The 17594-nt window shown below is 40.8% G+C and overlaps 5 protein-coding genes across 8 annotated transcripts in view; 2 read left to right on the forward strand and 3 right to left on the reverse strand.

Annotated features, from left to right (window-relative positions):
- Nucleotides 1–1120: 1120 nt before the first annotated feature.
- LOC119553616 lies at nt 1121–2321 on the reverse strand. 2 transcript variants are annotated; one of them, XM_037864082.1, is made up of 4 exons: nt 2136–2321; nt 1899–2074; nt 1543–1844; nt 1121–1483 (listed from the first exon to the last, which is right to left on the reverse strand). In XM_037864082.1, exons 1-4 carry the CDS (start codon nt 2278–2280, stop codon nt 1387–1389), a joined length of 720 nt encoding a protein of 239 aa, XP_037720010.1. In that variant the 5' UTR covers nt 2281–2321; the 3' UTR covers nt 1121–1386. The 2 variants fall into 2 exon arrangements, with proteins under 2 accessions (XP_037720010.1, XP_037720009.1); XM_037864081.1 differs by having other exon boundaries at nt 1125–1483; nt 1543–2074; nt 2136–2320.
- A 78-nt stretch (nt 2322–2399) lies between these two features.
- On the forward strand, nt 2400–5940 carry LOC119552825 (biogenesis of lysosome-related organelles complex 1 subunit 6). 2 transcript variants are annotated; one of them, XM_037862679.1, is made up of 5 exons: nt 2400–2503; nt 2563–2772; nt 2830–2914; nt 4306–4392; nt 4479–5940. In XM_037862679.1, exons 1-5 carry the CDS (start codon nt 2478–2480, stop codon nt 4482–4484), a joined length of 414 nt encoding a protein of 137 aa, XP_037718607.1. In that variant the 5' UTR covers nt 2400–2477; the 3' UTR covers nt 4485–5940. The 2 variants fall into 2 exon arrangements, with proteins under 2 accessions (XP_037718607.1, XP_037718606.1); XM_037862678.1 differs by having other exon boundaries at nt 4491–5940.
- LOC119552823 (major facilitator superfamily domain-containing protein 6) lies at nt 4443–10821 on the reverse strand. 2 transcript variants are annotated; one of them, XM_037862676.1, is made up of 6 exons: nt 10192–10819; nt 8424–8562; nt 7011–7842; nt 6483–6950; nt 6235–6421; nt 4443–5427 (listed from the first exon to the last, which is right to left on the reverse strand). In XM_037862676.1, exons 1-6 carry the CDS (start codon nt 10253–10255, stop codon nt 5354–5356), a joined length of 1764 nt encoding a protein of 587 aa, XP_037718604.1. In that variant the 5' UTR covers nt 10256–10819; the 3' UTR covers nt 4443–5353. The 2 variants fall into 2 exon arrangements, with proteins under 2 accessions (XP_037718604.1, XP_037718603.1); XM_037862675.1 differs by lacking the exon at nt 4443–5427 and having other exon boundaries at nt 5707–6421; nt 10192–10821.
- Nucleotides 10822–11256: 435 nt separating this feature from the next.
- Nucleotides 11257–13081, reverse strand: LOC119552824 (general transcription factor IIE subunit 1). The gene is made up of 3 exons (XM_037862677.1): nt 12897–13081; nt 11725–12831; nt 11257–11571 (listed from the first exon to the last, which is right to left on the reverse strand). The coding sequence occupies exons 2-3, from the start codon at nt 12818–12820 to the stop codon at nt 11378–11380; spliced, it is 1290 nt and encodes a 429-aa protein (XP_037718605.1). The 5' UTR covers nt 12821–12831; nt 12897–13081; the 3' UTR covers nt 11257–11377.
- A 1806-nt stretch (nt 13082–14887) lies between these two features.
- Nucleotides 14888–17594, forward strand: part of LOC119552958 (F-box/LRR-repeat protein 16) — a 37877-nt gene continuing 35170 nt past the window's right edge. Inside the window, exon 1 of the mRNA XM_037862941.1 lies at nt 14888–15249. The gene's annotated coding sequence lies outside the window, so the exon portion shown is untranslated. The remainder of the gene's footprint in view (nt 15250–17594) is intronic.

Below are 17594 nucleotides of genomic sequence, written 5' to 3' on the forward strand. Positions count from 1 at the left end.
CCAATTTTTAGCTTTCATTCGATTTATTAGCTTTATGTTGTTAAGAGTGTACCAAGAATACTGCACCTAATTATAAAAATATTTAAAACTTTCATAAAATTGAAAGGTGAGTGTTTTTGTAAACTGCTTTTCGCTTTAAAGGAAAATAAAATTGTTCAGTTTTTTAATTTAATTTTATTGCAAGAATATCACGCATATTTATAATATGTACAATTACTTTAAGAATTTTCTAAATTATGTACAATTGATCTAAAACATAGGCTACATTTTTTTTGTGATTGTTTTTTGTGTTTTTGTTTGTATATATATACAATTGGTCTATTGAATTGGCTACACATTTGCTATGGAAATTATATACAATTTTACTACTAGGACTAAATGGGCTTACTAGGTATATACAATTGTGTTGATGTATATATACAATTGAACTAGAACATTAACTAAAATGTACAATTGGTTATAGAATTAACTAGAATTTACAATTGTCTAAATTCGGCTAATATGCTGACACTGCAAGCTACTGATGATTTGATCCTCAGAGTTGGTCCCAGTGTGTGCTTGGTTCGATGGTCTTCCATTCGGTCCTCCAGTTCCGCAAAGGTCCAGCGCCAGATCCGTGGAGCTCCGCCAGAAGCTGTCGTCGGTCCGCGATGGATGTTGTCGGTCGGAGAACATCTCTTGCAGTGCAGATCGATTCCCAGTCGACCATTGGTTTTTATACTCTCCCAGGTAGGCAAAATTGGGAAAATTGTACAAAAGATTCCTTGCCTGCCGTAATGACTTTGTCCTTGGCAAAAATTACCGCACCGCGATTACCAAAAAATTTCTTGGAAAGATAAACGCGGACACCTACATAAAATATACGAGTACCACTACCCGCTGATTTTGTGCTCAAGTAGATAGAAGGGGAAAAGGTGTGGGTAAGTAGGCATTGTTAGGTAGCAAAGATATTTTCCAGAATTTTACCTGTGACGTCTGCTTGCCGTATGTATAATAAGTGTTTGTCCCTGGCAACCCAGAAATTTAGCAATATGTTTTTCCTTCCTATAACTTTTTTCGAAAAAAAAGTATTTTTCAAAATTTAAAATGCAAATATTTTGTTAAGCCGTGGAAGTTTATTTAATACATATGCTTGCCCTTAAAATAAGGACGGGGATAATAATATAGGAGCACATTTTTTAAATTATAAATGGATATTTATACAATTTTATTTATAACTTATAGTAATTTTGATTAAAAAGATTCATTAAAAATAATTTTATATTTTTTTTATCCAATATCTACAATAACTTCATTTCTATTATTATAACTAGTCAGTCAAATATTAAATTCAAGATTGAACCAAACCTTGCTACATTGAATAAATATTTTGAGTCTTTTAGGCTCTTACGATCTAGGAATAAGGGCCTTGAGATTTTGTATTTCAACTATTAACTTTTTGCGTTCGCTTTTGAGAAAAAACACCTCACGTTTTAATGAACTCCTGGGGACGTATAAATATTATTAGAAACTGACCATATAGACAAAATATTTGGATCTTACACTTCATGCTCCAAGTGCTTTACGTAATTGTCGCCGTCTGAGTCGATTATCTCCACATGGTCCTTGGCATTCGATTGCGGGTTCAGCGGATCAAGAATTTCTACTTCCAAGTGCCTGTGATGCTGAGAGGTGTCGGCATTTTTAGATGGTTGGGAGGACGGACTCCTTTGAGGCGTTCTTATCAGCTCAACAACTTCATTGTAATCGCTGAATGAACTTTCTTCCAAGTCCACAAAATCTGTAGTAAAGTTACAGAGTTGGATTTCTATGGTCTCATGGGAATGTGGAGATTGCGGCTCGTCCTGGAAGGATTCGGAATCGGTATGGGCAATCTTCCCAGATTTTGCAATAGATACATTTTTAGAATCTTTCTTGGTTCTTCCAGCCTTATCTTTGGCCAACTTTTGAGGTCTGTTGAGACTTGGTAGCGAGCCGGGCTTGAGTTTAGTTGGGTTTTTCCGAGAAAACCCAAGTTCGTACTGCATATTCCTCTCAAAGTCACCGGGTGCAAAGTGCTCGTTGCAAATGCAGGCTGTTTAAAAAGATGTAGTCATAATTTGTTTGCTTTTTACACAGTTGTTGTTAAATAATACCTGTGGCGGGGTTAATACTATCCCGCTGGCAGAAATCCATCCAATTTTGGAGGTGAGTCCCGTCTTTGGGGAAGTGAAAGAATCGCCATTTCCTTCTATTAGAATTGCGATTATTATTTCCGCAATTTTTCACAGCACAGCGCATTAAAAATATTTAATTTTAAAAAACTGGGCCCCAAGTAAGCAAACAGCTGATTTTTGGCTAGAAAGGTGTCACCACTACTGTGGTTTGCGACTTGACTGTGCATACGGATAACGGATAAAAATTACGGTCCGACTAATCAGCTGTTTTTTTTAGTTTTAATCTCTTATCTTTGATTTTTCTACCAACTTTTTGTTATTATGTTGAAAAGTAGCAATATAAATAGGTAAACTTGACAAAACCCTTATTTATCGATCGCATAACGCATAATATAAACCATCTTAGTGTTCTTAATGAGCTCGCTGACCAGACACCAAGGGATCAGAAGGCCCAGTCCTCCAACAACGGAAACCCAAAACAAGATGCGGAGACCTGTTGCTCCTCCAAGGACCAGGATGTTATGGGCAGTCTAGCCGCCTTACAATTGTCTGCAGGGGTCCTTCAAATAGCGGAACCTCCTCTAGTACATGTGCGCTCCCAGCTCAGGGAATTGATGTAAGTACTTGGGTTCAGTGCTCAAGATTTCTATATAGATATGAAATTCCATTACAGTGGAAGGCAGAACAAAATATACATAGATGTGTCTAAGGAGAAATACAAACTGGACTGCAGCGAAATTGCCAGACTGAACGACATGGTAAGATTAAAAAAGCATTTGCAGAGTTGTTCAGCCTTACTTTGAAGTAATTTTTACGTGTGTAAGCTCAAACCACTTTCTCTTAAATTTATTGTGGGTCATCCAAAAGGGAATTTTTTAAAACACGCTTTTTTAATATATATGTACACTATACAGCGTATATTATACATATGATCATTTCCACCAGAAAGTCAAAAAGCCAAATGGCTTCAAACTTATTTAAAACATGTTGCTATAGATTTTTCCTCGATATGAATTTCTAAGTAGATGGATTCCCAACTTACCAATGGAATTTGTATATAATTTGATTCATTTTAACATAAAATCCCATCAATGTCCTTAAAAAGTATTCTTTCGTATTTTGTTGGTAATTTTTAGACCTCTCCTCTGTTGTTGTTTTATCCAATTTACTAGCTAACTATTTAATTGGAAGAAAAACAACCATCAATTTTTGTCTTAGGGCAAAGAAAACCACTTACCGAAGTAGTATCAAAAAATGTAGCGAGCAAAAAATTTAAAACTAAATAATAAAAAAACTGTTAGCAACTTGTGAGTCAATCCAAATACATATATTTCACAGTGACATTGTTGGAGAACATTATAATAAAAAGCATTACTCCATCAGAATTCGCTGAAATAAAGGGATGAATGGACTTCCGCAAAACCCACTTCCTTTTTGTTTCGAGCGAATAGGATAGTAATTTAAAGATATCTTAAAATTGAAAAATGGGACAAAGTCACGATTAATACACAATACAGAGTTTGGAAACAATAAAAAATGGGCCTCATTAAAATTAAAATTTGTTAATGTTTTTTTTTTCACTTAAAAGCGTACGAAAATTCCGTGCGACTCCCTGGGATTGTCTATGTATCTATCGTATTTTGAACTTTTAAACGCTGATGGTTCTAAATCCTTATTTTTAACATAGGACATGAGTTTTTCGTTAATTTTTTGGGAATTAGGGAACTCTGTTAATTAGAAAGAATTGAATTTATAAAACAATTTTTTTGTAAGTTAAAGTTTTATTTATTTAGTGGTTTCATTTTGTTTGTGTAATGGAAAAATACATTATTCAAGTATCAAGATTGATCAGGCACCAAAACTGTCCTGTATACCCAAATTTCCAGTTCCATTCCAGATTTTCAGATATCAGTTTCATGTCGAGGTTACAATCAATAATTACGACCAATTAGGGTCATTTTATAAGGCACAATACCATCGCGAAGCTTAAGTATAGAAAAGCTCAGCCAATTAAGTTGGTCAAAATCTTATCAGTGGCGCAGTCAAATGTCTGTGATCACAATCTAATCTAGGGACAAACAGCGAACAAAGTATCTTGGCAATATAAAATACAAAGTAACTGGCTTGATAACCGTTTTCACTTATGTAGATGAGCGATGTAAAGCGGTACAAAGATAAACTAACAAAGATCAAGAAGGAAATGCAGGGTATCTACCAGCGAACCAAAGAGTTGAAGGTGAGCAATGAATTAAGAAAAAACCCATAAGCAGTAAAAGTAACCAAAAATAAAAACGGTTGATTAAAACGTTTATTAACTTTGAGTGCTGATTACAGAAACGCGCCGCTAACGTGGCCGCTTGCAAGCAGCGCGACTACCAGCGAAAGCTCGAGAGGCTACAGCAAGAGGAGTCGCTCATCGGTGGCCATTAGGAGCACTCAATCGGTTAACACCTAACCAGGTGGGTCTCGGATTTTACAAGCTCTACACCTCGTTAAGGCGCATTTACATTGGGATTCCCGTTAACAACTAGCTAACAACTTAACACAGATAACAGTTGAACAAAAGTTAAACCATTTGGATACATAGTAATAATAATAATTGTATATGTTATGAGAGCTGCCTATCGTATGGCTGCGATAAGTCGGAAACATATTGTATATTCTGTATAGTTAAGTAAATACTTAAGAGATTTCGCAGAAAAAGGAGCTACATGCACTACGATACACTTAGCTACAAATATTATCTATAAATATACAAATTTGTTAAACATTAAGATGGTGTGGAGAAACAATAGTTAAACAATCACAGCGCCAAGGCAGCTTATTTAAACTAAAATTTACGCTGAACATTGTTTTGTAACTACTTGAACATGCAAACAACCAGCTGCGATTGGAATTCTACAAATAATTAAGTTCTCACATCGATTTCAAAGGTAAATGAGGAAGGTTTCGCTTACGCGGCATGCACGTAGGTGGCGATCTGTGGAAGTGTGTGGGGTTACTAAAATAAGTTACTACTTAATTAAAGCACGTTTACAATACAGGTAGTACATCGATTGAACATGCAGCTTCGAGAGTAGAAAGATGTTCGAGTGGAGCATTCAGTTGAACAGTAGAAGCGGGGCCTCTTCGTGTCGCTGTTGCTGGTTCGTTGGTGATTGGTGTTGTGGGTGTGATGCGGTCAAAACAAAGATCGCTTAGCTAACTCTAGTATACTCCTGGTCATTCAGCATGTGCATTGCATCTGTCGGTGCGAAATACTTGACAGTGCCTAAAAATATTCAGAAAAGTTAGTGAAACGTTTATAAATATTTAGCAAAATCAATAAAATAAACTGGTTTCTAAGGTGGGCAGTTACTATTAACCTTATCCTATAATACTACATTACTACATTTTAAAAGTTTACATAGAAAAGTTTGTTATCACAAAAACAAAGAGGTTACATTAGTTTGTTTTTATAAAATTAATTTAGCTCGTTTATTTCCCACTTCAATAAACGCATTCTATTGAAATAATTGTTCGGTATTCGGTAATAAATAGAAGTCTAGGCAGTTTTTCTCCGCTTCTGTAGAGAATATGAACACACATTTTATTTGTTCAATTTCAGATCACATACATTTAAAATGAAAAGAAATATGATAAGATTATCATAAAATCGGTCATATGTTACAAAACTTACTTAATCTGGCGATAGTATTTTAAATTCATTTTGAGCCTTTTATGTCTGTTATCAGTAGTTAATCGTCAAACAGTCTAAAATAAAATCTTAGGCAAGTCTTACAAAGATGGTGGTTTACGAGTGATATTAAAGTCGGTTTCTAGCATCGTTTTAAGCACATTTGCCTATCTACAGCATGATTAAAGGTTAATACTTCAGGGAGCTAGCCTTTCAGCAAAAGAATCCCATTTATACGGGGGTAAAAACTTCATGAAGGGGATCTTGGTCACCATCAACTCAAGTCGACTTCACGGAACCCATCACCATCTTTATTGTCACTATTTTTGGGCTTGACCGTCTCCAAGGATGCAGAGGCTGAGGTAGTGGCAGTGGCGGAGGCAGAAGAGACCCTAGCCTTACCGTTTTCGGAGATGTTGCTGTTGCGCTGCAGGTACAGTTGAATGGACACGTGGAGCACGAAAATAATGAAGGCGCCTATTCCAAAGATCTCAAAGGTGGTGCGTGCAGAGACCGATTCGAATAGCTGTCCACCGATCAGGCTGCCCATGGAGACACCTACGCCCTCGAAAATCGCTCCAACAAGACTCTGTTATTTGAAAATAGAAAATTATCCAATGGATTCACTCCCCTTTAGTTATCTAACCCACCTGCATGGTAGCATCTGTTCCTGGCGGTGCTACTATGCTCGCATAGGAGGCCATTGTGGCGTAGAACAGCCCGAAGGTCACCCCGTTCATCAGCTCGATGGGCAGAATGTACCAGGGATTCTGCAGCATCGAGTACAGAATAAATCGCACTCCAAATCCCAAGAGCACCAGACTCATGGCGTTTACATGCCCAATCTTCTTCAGAATCCACCCGGATAGGAAGAAGAACGGCAGCTCGCCGCCAAAGCACTGAATGCCCATGACCAGTCCCTCCAGGGTCTTAATCGAGCTGTCACACCCTTCGAATGCCTTGTCCAGCTGCTCCAGGTATATGAACAGGAAGTTCCAGATCAGCGCCGTTCCAAGTCCGATGGCCACGCACCACAAGAAGAAGATGACGCAGCGCACCGAAAGGAACATCTGACCCACGTCCTTCACAATGTTCGACGACAAATGAGTTGGGGTGTGCTGTAGAGCAAAAATGCTGTAGTTAAAAATTAAAGGGAATCAACTCTGTGATATACTCACCCTTAGCTTGGTTGAGGCGAACACATCGAATCCCATGATGAGCAAAGCCATCCAGAACACGGCCGTGTAGTTCTTGTCCACCTCACCCTGGGACATGTGATCAACAAGTAGGCCGGCCAACAGGGCAAAAACTCCCCAACCTAGGGAGCCGCACAAGCGCTGCTTGCCGTACAGGTGATGGCGCTCCCCGAGGATGCCAAAGCAGATGGCATCACCGATGCTGACCACCACCGCCATGCCGATCCAGCTGAAGATGAGCAGGCCGAAGAACAGCCAAAACTGCGGCATGGCCATGGCACTGCTGGTGTTAATCACAGCACTCTCCGCCAGCTGCTCCTTTAGGTAATCCTCCTGGCAGTCCATGGTGCAATTGGCTTGGAAGTACTCCTTCTCCGGGGGACAGTACAACGTCACGTTTTGGTTAGCAACCTGGCCCTGATCATGGGGAATCATGAAGAACATGCATGTGTTATCATTCTCAATCCTCTGCATGTTGAGGCTGGTCCCGAAATGCAACTGAGGGTTCGTGCGGTTGGCAGCACAATTGTCCGTCTTGTTCTGCAACCAATCCTGGCACACTATGTCCCACATATAGGGCTGGGCCTCGCAGTTCAGATGGCAGTTCAATGTCTGATTCCCGTAGTACCGCTCAATGTTTCGCTCCACGCACTCGCCGTATTCGGAGCAGAATCTCACGGTGGAGGCGCCCTGGTGACAGTGGAACTGCACCTTCGGCAGCGGCTTATCCATTCCCGGCACGAACATTATAAGGAAGAAGGCGATGCCCGTGAGCACCTGTCCGCCCAGAAAGAGAGATCGATGGCGATGGTACCTTCAGATGAATGAAATATTAATATTATCAAGAAATTTAGATGGTTAATAAATTGTATTATTATATTTTATCTCTTAAAAAGTCTATAAAGGATATTGTAAAATTTAAAAGAAAAATTTAAGTTAAATAATAAAATAAAGATATATGTTAAAAATTATGTGTCTTACAGCGACCAGATACCTTATCGATATAATCGACAACCCAATAACAAGTGATTGTAAGCCAGATACTTTTTAAAATTGATATATGCAATAGCGAACTAATCTCAACTATGTAATTATAGAAGTCACGTAGGGCAATATCAGGTAAATATCCAAAACGTTTTTAAAGAACAGATATGATAACACACACACTCTTAACTTCATTTGTTGTATATTTGTTTTAAAAGATATTCAGATTCTATAAAATTCTATAGACAAACGAATTTGTGATTTGTTTATTAAATTGTATATAACCCAAATCATCTACACTATTATTTAAATATCTATTTCCTGATAAAAACGGGGAATGTCTCTGCTTTAATAGAAGGGGATGATATACATACAATACATTATGATATACAGATAGTTAGATTGTCTTACTGGTCTGCAATGTAACCGAATAGGGGCTTCGCCAGCATTCCGATGATGGGCAGAACCGTGTACATGGTGCCCACAACTGCGGGGGAGTATCCCAGCTGCCCGGCCAAGGTCGGCATAAAGGGGACGACGGGAGCGGTACCTAGATAATAAAGCAGAAAACACTAGATTACCTTATAGACGCGTTAGTGCTGATAAGTGGATGAGTGAGTGGGTGGAGATATGCATATGGGCAGTTAAAAATGATAGCCAGTATGCTCGTCTACTAGTGGGTGTTTCTCCCTAGGCGATAAGCAAGTCTACCGCAAACAAGTGAATTTAGATATTACCGACTCGTTTTGAAGTAGAACTTAATGGTAATTGAATTAAAAGTAAGAGTAAGCTTTAATTGCTGAAAGTGGCCTGGCTGTCGGCACGTCTTAACTTTTGATGAGTTTCGGGGAGCGGCAGGTCACTGGGCTCTTGGGGCTGTCAGTAAATCTTGTTTCTTAACCTTTGTTCACATTTGACAATTGGATTACGCCTTGTTTCTGGTCCGTAGTTCTTAAAAAGGTTTAGTCATGGTATACAAAACTTTGGGAAAACCATATCTCACGTCTGTGTTGGCATCTCCAAGAATAATCCACTTTATAACATTGTTTTCTTTCCAATAAAGGTTACGAAGTAGACAATGTACAGCAAAGCATCACACAAATTTCTTAGATTTTTAAATTATAGCTAGATTTATTTTATATTTAGCTATTTTCCAAATAATATTACGATTTCTTATCTGAATTACACGGAAATGAAATGTGAGTCAATTCTGGCGATTAAAGTAAGATTTTAAACAATTAAATTTTGTACCCATGTGGCTATAACTCAAATAAAGTGTTCAATTAATTAGACCCCAGACATTTTTGTTCAGAACTTTCCACTCCAATATAAGGCCATAAAAATGTTAAATTAACTGATCTGATTGCCCATACAAATTCTTTATTCGTAAGTGTTCATTTAATTAGAGAAGCCCATATAAGTAAGATTTCTAATCAAACATTTTACGGATATAAAAAACTACAATTCTATTTTTATACCTCGGTTTACATTATATGATAACCAATGATTTTTCCTCATTTTAATAAGTTTCCAAATAATCAAAAGTTTTGACTATGTTGGTAATCATAGTTTTACAAAAAAAACTTGTTAGTTCATGTTTTTATTTTAAAGTGTTTTTCTCTCTAACCATTTCTATGTTCTACCCTGCCATACATTATTATGTTTTAATGTTATACTCCGAAAAGCAGGGGCGTGTTCAGGTGTTGTTTTGGGGGTTCAACCACCAACAACGAAACATACATTTTTAATGTGTTTGTAACTTATATACCAATTCCAAGTTCTTTATGAAGTAAGTGTTTAGTTGATTGGTTACGATTACATGGTGTAATCCTAATGAAATTGCCGTAATACACCAATTAAAACCCGACAAAGTGCTGCATCACTCGATGGGAATTGTAACCCCAATCGGCCTACATTAGCTTATCGCTAGTAATATACTAGTAGTATTCTACGTTATACTATTGTCTCTATTCCGTGTGTGTTTCTTATCTCTGAACATGGGTACAAGGGCTCTACTATGTGACGAAATCGAAGTTCTGGGGAGATCAAAAGTTCGCTTCTACCAGTGGAACATTAAGACCCCAGCACGTGCGTGCCTGCGAAAACAGGAGAACCTAATCGTCTGATGTAAGCGATGCGCGGTACTTAACTTAATGGGTTTCTGGGGGGAGTTGCTTACCGGCGTTGAAGAGAAAGTAGTGCGCCTTCATGGGCAGCAGCTCCTTATCGATGGTGGCCTTCATTCTGCCGTAATTACGTTGACCCGCGGCCCAAAGATCAATACTAAATGGCGTTTTATCGGTGCTAAACTAGCGCGTTCTCCAGTTCATTCACAAAAAATGCTAAGGCAGGCAGAAAAGCATGTGCCAGCTCACTCACACAAGCGAACTCGGGTGCAGGTGTTGTTTTTGCTATGCCAGTATCTGTGCCCGGGATCACGTTTCTCCTCCAATTGGACTCCGCTGCATCGGTCGTTTTTTGTTTTATGAGGAATCAACACTTTCCGCTCGTCGGGTAATCAGAACGCCGGGGAACTAGTCGCATTTTTAGCCCAACCGAAAACGCTCGCCACGCACAATCCGCGGAAATCAAGGGTTCCGACTAGACGGACTTTCAAAACACGACTGATGGGAACCGCTGCCGTTTCGAGCCGAGTGTCAACATGTTTGCTTGCTCTCGCCGTCGTTTGTTTACGGATCCGCCTTATCTGCGGCACACCAATTATTATAAACTCAATACGCCCACCGACGAGCATGAAGAGCCGCCCGGCAGGTCGGTTTATTAGCCACACTAAGTAAACTTAAAAATAAACCTAAATGGCAAACACAGCTGATTGGGCTGCCCAGGGATGGGAGATGGTCAAGCTAGAGATGGCTCACGGAAGTCACGAGCTTTCGCGCAAAATTAGAAAATAATTCAAAAACATAAAAATTGATCAATAGATTACAAGAAATTGGTAGACTAACCTAACGTTCAATTTATCGCAGCATCTATGTTAAGAATAAATAAGGTACATTTTATAAAGCTCGACATTAAATGTACTTATACCAAGATACCACTGTATCAGTTTGGTATGGGAACACTTTTCTAACAAAATTACCGATGGTTTCATAATTCTCTTGAAACATCATAAAACTTTACTCACACTCCCAAGAACTAAGAGGTGCGCTAGAAATGGTAGTGGCAGCAAAACCCATACTCCTCACGCAGAGGGGACAAACACGAATATCTCTTTTTATGCACATTTATACATATACGCATTTCTTTTGTACAACTTCGCTCGAACTATTAGGTAACTTACAATTACAATGACTCTATGCGTGAGATGGGGAACACGGGGAAAACGTGGCTAATTGCAGGAGCCCTCATTCATATATGTGGCTGTAGTGCTGCTGATATACGTGTATGTAGTTCTCCTTCTCCTGCGGCGTCATTTGCGCTATCAGGTTGTCGTCCAGTTGGTCAAGCGGATGCGGCCTTCCTGCCACCAGCACAGTGGGCACATCGTCCTCCTCCTCCGCGGAGTCCGAGTTGATATAATTGTCAAAGTCGACATCAGCTGTAAATTTAAATAAAACTATTAAAATGGGTACAACAGGTATATGCTACTGCTACAATCACTATAAAGAAGTGCTTTAAAGCTGTATTACGAATCTTTCAGAGATTCCTCTACTATCTGGCTTTAATAAGAAAACTAAATTGAGATCCTTACGAATCTTGGCGTTGTCGATATCCTTCTCGTCGTCGCTGGAATCGCTGGAGTTGGCGTTCGAGGAGCCCATGCGCATGCCTTTCATATGCGGCTCCTTCTGGCCCGGCTGCTTCTCGTGCTGCAGCAGCACGGACATAATGTCTTCGTTCTCCTTGCGGTTGCGATGTCCGGATCCGCTGGCCGTCTGCACTGCATCGCCCGCGCCATCCGCAGCGTCCGTGTCGGTTATCACAGTGCTCTCGGTCATCCAGATGGGTCGGGACTTGCGCTCCACCACGGCATCCGAGGTGTCGTCGCCGCCGATGGTTACGTCCACGCGCGTTTCCTCCACGGCGAAGCCCTGGTTTCTCGTCGCCTCACCCGACCACGCCAAGCCATCAGGTCGCATAGCGTTGGGCTTGTTCAGTCCTCGAATGGTATCGATGTCCACGGGTTCCGGTTCGAGCACCTCCGGCGCCAGCTTGATGCCCTCCACCTCCCTGAGCAGGTCGTAAAGCGGCTGGAGCTGCTCGTTGAAGTGGGCCAGCAGCAGGCGCGAGTCTTTCTTGGGCATGGCGGCGCTGTCCTCCTCCACGGAGCTGCCGCAAAAGGTGCAGCGGAACTCCAGGGTGGCCATGTCGAACAGCTGGTCTGCTTCGAGGTCCGTGAAAGTCTTGGAACACGTGGAGCACTTGAAACTAGCTCGGCTGGTGGCATCCCGCTCCTCCGTCTCCATGCGCTTGCGCATCAGATCCAGCTTGTACTTGACCACGTTCACGAAGGTCTTGTAGTTAATGAAGTAGTAGTTAACTTTCTGGGCCTTGCCATCCGGCCCCGTTTCCATTTTCAGCCGAATCTGGATGAACTTGTCGGTGCGCAGCGTTGTGATCCTGGCCCTCAGCTGCTTCTTTTCGAAGCGCAGCAGCTCGCCGATGTCGTCCTCCTTCATGCAGGGATTCCGCACCAGCATATCGATGATGAGGGCGTCCTCCAGGGAGTAGAATCCACGGACCACGAGGCGGGCCAGTTGCTTCAGGCTGCTGGGCACCTCGGTCACGTAGCGCACCTCTGTTTTCGCGGGCGCTGTAGTCGAGGCAGCCGCCGATGTCGACGACATCGTGGGTTTGTCTGGAGGATCAGCAATATATTTAGGAAATATAGTCCTTTTTGTTCGGGGGCTTCACGCAACTCACCAGTCTCTCAGATCCGAAACTCCAGCAGAGCCTTTTTTCGGTTATTCACTGTGTGCGGTGGGTCTGGGGATCTTCATGGGTCGTCCTGCGGTCATCTGCTCCCTATTTTCCTGTACTTTTCCTGCTTTTCCAGGGCAAAAATAAAAATTTCCGCCGCCAATTTTCTTTTGGTGTATCGGAGTGGCCAGGGCTGGCACTTTTAAAAATACCATTGTGTTGACAAAAAGACACTAAATATGCCACATAAACAGGTGGAGAGCCTTGGTGGAAAACTAGCGGTTACACAAACCAGTTTTGGGCGCGCAAAATCTAGGGCATTGCCACATAAAATATTTCAAAATTTTAATTTTCAACAACCTTTAAGAATTAAAACATATTCTTAAAAATCAACTTTAATTAAAGGCATGGGCTTAAAAAGTTAATTTTAGGCTCGAAAAATGTTCTTTTTCTGTAAAGAATTTTTTTAAAACTAAATTGGATTTTAAAAACTAAGACCAAAGCAGTAAACCCAATGAAACAAATTCAAAATAAGAAACTAATGTGAAAATCATTCTCATTTTAGTATTCAAGCTTTATAAAAATTAAAAGATAATAATATGAGAATATAACTGACTCATATTTAAAGAAAAAATATTAATATAATATATTTATGATATTCTATAAGTGTTTGCTATGCACTTAATTTGCGCATTGGCTTTATCAAGAGCTTCGCATATGGGCGCTGTTAGCTTTCAAATGGTTTTGGCCGCACAAAACAAATAAGTGAAAATAATCCAACAAGTCGCTCTTTCGCCTTTGTTTATCCGGTCGAAGTGCTTAATATTTCATGCTCCGCTGTCTAGGGTCGTCTATTTTTTAATGCGAACTTCGCCTTACGTTCGAGTGCATTTTGGTGTAATCCCCCAGAACGACGCTCGCCCACACGAAAAACCCCTGGCTACACAAACAAAGGAGCCGCCGCGGGGGTGGACTTCTGCCGGGATCAGAGGTCGGGGGTGCAGACGTCCCCTTGCGTGTTTATTTGGCTGCCAACACACTTCTGTTGTCCTCGCTGAATGTCATGGATATAATTGGGCACACAATGCGAAGTCCGAATCAGCTGCTCCATGTTTACAAATGCAAACCCATCAGACTGAATAGAGTGAAATTTATCGGTCGTGGAATTTAAAATTTAAATAGGCCTTCAAATTTCTGGTCGGCTTTACTAAAAGTGCAGGGTACATAAGTATAACCTTTCATTTTTTGTCGATATTGTTAGGGTGCACATTAAATAAATATTATTTTAAAAAATTGTTTCTTAATTTTCTGGTAATATTAAAATAAACAGCCAATCGATTGTTAATTTTATTTAATTTTTAACCAGAAATGACACTGGTTGTTTTACTAATTATTTATATATATAAAAATGTGCGGACAACTAAAAAAAAATAATAAAAAATCCTGTTTGAAACAGGATGAAAAACATGACAAACGTACTAGCTTAATAACACTTTAAAATATATATAAAATGTTTAGCATGGGTTATATTTATCCAAAGGTGTTGAATTAATTCATAGGTGAAATTTCAAATTAATTTATTTATTAATGGTGAGACTAATGGAGTAAACTGTTTACAGTGCTAACGGCTGCACGTGAACACCCACGGGCGATCAGCCTGCGGAGATGCCTGAATTTCTCGGAAAGCCTAGGTTTTCCGAAGTACGAGCACCAACCCCCCCAGAAACTCCACCTGAGCTTGTTTACCTTGCATCGAAGTGCAGGGCGCAGACTCTCCGAGAAAATGGACAGGGGAGTAGGCCGAAAGTGTTCTGACGCTTTTCCGAAAACCAAGGTGCTGCACCCCCTAAGCACTACGCCCATGGGAAAAGCTTTTCCGCGTGAGAAGGAGAGAGCGAGGACCACTGCGCAGGCGCCCTCTCTTTCGTTGCGGGAAAAACAGAAACAGGCTTTCCCACTTTCGCTGGTGGCATCCGCCTGCAGTTCGAATTTTGAGTCGTGCGCGCTAACGCTCGTTTTCCTCGCTTTTCCGCTCGACAATTTTCCAACGGCGGCCACAACAATTACAGGCGACAAAAGCGTGCAAGCACTGTTTTTTTGTTTTCGAACGTTTTACTGCAATTTCCTTCTCCGTCTGCAAGACGGCGGACTTTTTTGCGGCTTTGGTTTTCCCGTTCGCGTGTGTTTTCCTCGGTGTTTCTGTGTTTTCCGCTGCGAATACGGGACCTTAAGGCAGGCAACGATAAAAACACAAAGGGAAATTGGGAAAACGCGGCGTCGCAACATTTGCCAAATTGATTTTTATTGTGTGAGACGCAGAGTTCAAGCATTATATAAAGAATCGAGCGAGGAAAAGGTTGGTTTCAACTGGCACCCAAAAAATGCAGAATGTTTTAAAATATAAGTTGGAAAAAATATACACAAAATAGGAGACATTTAATTCAGTTAATGCATTATTTTTGTTGGCTGCACGTGAAATGTTGTTGGCCAGTTTCACCCTCTGGTGAGGAAAATGTAGAAGCTCACCCTCGAAAAATAGAGAGCCGGTCGCTAACCGCCCCCAGGGGGTGGCGCCACCCCTTCGCCCACCGCCCACCGCCCACTCGTCTGTGATGTCATACCACCCATTATCCACCACCCACCGCCCACCGCCCATCGGCGTAATCGCACTAATGGTCTTAGACATCCTGGCGCGTCCTCTTGCGAGCTTGATTGAGCCCATTGATTTGCGGATTTCTTGGTGGACTCCTTTGCATAACGACATCGATATCTGGAGAAGCATCCTTTAACGCCGCTGCATATGCACTATGTACCATGTACTCAGATGTATATAGACGGCCTACTCCACAAATCAGGTCAAAGTTGCATAGTGACCCAGAAACGAACACTGACGTACGGCAAGGATATAAGTTGTGGGGACTCAAGTCGTGACTGGGATTGGGATTCGGACTGGGATTGGGATTGGGATTGGGACTGGGATGACCTGGAGATTGCGTTGGGCAAGTTCAATTTGCATGTGGAACAAGGCCCCGAGTGGAAAGCATTTTTCGATGCAATCAGAATAAATCATTTGCAAACTAAAGCGGTTGCGATCTACGTGGCGTGCTCCATATGCAATCGAATTGGTTTTTGTTTCTGAAGTGAAACCTTTTTTTATTTCCAAGTGGATAAACTGAAAATAATTCACAAGAGTTTAATTTAAATATGTTGCCTAACTGTTTTCCCGAGCAATGTTAGTATATTTTGTTTGGTTCCCTTAAAACAAGATTTAAAGTCTTAATTTAATATCTGAAAAATGTTTCAGCTTTGTATGAAGTTTTAAATTTGAGTGTTCAATATTTGAATATAAACATATTGATTAAAAATGAGGTGTTCATTGTTTTGAGGTATTTTTTTATTAAATTGGGTTTAAATACCTTTTTTTATGCCTCTTAATATACAGATTTTATGGACTTAAATATGTTTGAAGCTTAAAATGTTTTTTTATGTGTGATAATTAAAATCCTTCATATTTTTTCTAAGATTCAGGGTAAAATCTAAGAACGAAAAGAACACAACTATTACGATACAGCACCGTTGTAATAACTTAATTGCTGCCGCACGAAATCCCAAGGGTCCGACATTACTACGACAATTATTCTGAAGAACTGGGGACTTACCCCACCACATCCGTACGTGCAACATTTTTGCAGTCCCCGTGTTTTGTTCGCTCCATTCTTGTTACACATTTCCACATTTTCCCAGCTGATGAGCAGAACAACACTGAACTTGAGCGGGAAGCGGGGGAAAATATTGACATTCGCTATTCGGGAGGGTTACTATTTCTTTTCAGTCTCCGAACTTTGTTTTGTTTTGGGCGGAGAAAGAAGAGTGGAGAAAGGAGAGTGGCGAAAGGCCAGTGGAGAGAGCGGAGTGAAAACAACGGGGCGAAAATCGATACTGCTGGCCTGGCAGCACGCAGGCTTACGGAAAAGGGGCTTGGACCCGGACAACCCGTGCCTCCCGGAACCCCCGGATCACCCGGACCCTGGAACCCGGATCCGGGCGGCAATGTGGAGCAGGCCCTGACACAGAGGGGCGGGCCAGGGGGGGCGTGGCGGTCGACGGTCGGCGTTCGGCGGGTGGAAAATCCAATAAGCACGCGAACTCGAACTCGAACTCAAACCAACTCCAAAAATAGACCTGGAGCCAAGCTGCGGAAAATGCGCACACAGCGGAGGGCACACAAAAATGAAATACACTACCAGGCTCACACAACCACCCACTCGACAACCCCCAAAAACACTCTAACACACTTGGTGAAAAGGACCCATATTTACTGGTGCACAGAGGAAAAACAGCAGTTCTAAATTCGAGAATATTTTCTGAGTATAAAAAAGGTCATTAGTTGTAAATAAGAAACCAAAAAAATACACAGATACTCTCAGTTTCAAATGAATTATAAATCGTTTGTATTCCTATAGAAAACTAAAAAATACACTCGACAGCCTCCAAGAGCACTCCAACATACTCGGCAAAACAGACCCATATTTACTAGTGCACAGAGAAAAACAGTTTGAGTTTCGAGAACGTTTTCCGTACGATAATGCGAAGAATTATTATTTTTATTAGACAGAACTTATAAAATTAAAAAAACAGATATTCTGAATTTTTAAAGAAATATTTAAAGAGCGTTTGTTTTTATATTATTAGCTCATAGGT

The sequence above is a fragment of the Drosophila subpulchrella genome, chromosome 3L (assembly GCF_014743375.2).
Source record: "Drosophila subpulchrella strain 33 F10 #4 breed RU33 chromosome 3L, RU_Dsub_v1.1 Primary Assembly, whole genome shotgun sequence".
Classification (NCBI taxonomy): Eukaryota; Metazoa; Arthropoda; class Insecta; order Diptera; family Drosophilidae; genus Drosophila; species Drosophila subpulchrella.

What these genes read in the sequence shown, in the direction of transcription:
- LOC119553616 (XM_037864081.1), bottom strand. Translation starts at nt 2,280, where the DNA reads ATGCGCTGTGCTGTGAAAAATTGCGGAAATAATAATCGCAATTCTAAT. An exon ending in TAGTATTAACCCCGCCACAG is followed by an intron (nt 2,075 to 2,135) that starts GTATTATTTAAC and finishes CTTTTTAAACAG; the next exon opens with CCTGCATTTGCAACGAGCAC. An exon ending in AAGCACTTGGAGCATGAAGT is followed by an intron (nt 1,484 to 1,542) that starts GTAAGATCCAAA and finishes ATACGTCCCCAG; the next exon opens with GAGTTCATTAAAACGTGAGG.
- LOC119552825 (XM_037862678.1), top strand. Translation starts at nt 2,478, where the DNA reads ATGTTGAAAAGTAGCAATATAAATAG. An exon ending in AAAAGTAGCAATATAAATAG is followed by an intron (nt 2,504 to 2,562) that starts GTAAACTTGACA and finishes AAACCATCTTAG; the next exon opens with TGTTCTTAATGAGCTCGCTG. An exon ending in TTGCCAGACTGAACGACATG is followed by an intron (nt 2,915 to 4,305) that starts GTAAGATTAAAA and finishes TCACTTATGTAG; the next exon opens with ATGAGCGATGTAAAGCGGTA.
- LOC119552823 (XM_037862675.1), bottom strand. Translation starts at nt 10,255, where the DNA reads ATGAAGGCCACCATCGATAAGGAGCTGCTGCCCATGAAGGCGCACTAC. An exon ending in TCGCCTCAACCAAGCTAAGG is followed by an intron (nt 6,951 to 7,010) that starts GTGAGTATATCA and finishes TTTGCTCTACAG; the next exon opens with CACACCCCAACTCATTTGTC. An exon ending in GAACAGATGCTACCATGCAG is followed by an intron (nt 6,422 to 6,482) that starts GTGGGTTAGATA and finishes TTCAAATAACAG; the next exon opens with AGTCTTGTTGGAGCGATTTT.
- LOC119552824 (XM_037862677.1), bottom strand. Translation starts at nt 12,820, where the DNA reads ATGTCGTCGACATCGGCGGCTGCCTCGACTACAGCGCCCGCGAAAACA. An exon ending in TATCGACAACGCCAAGATTC is followed by an intron (nt 11,572 to 11,724) that starts GTAAGGATCTCA and finishes TTAAATTTACAG; the next exon opens with CTGATGTCGACTTTGACAAT.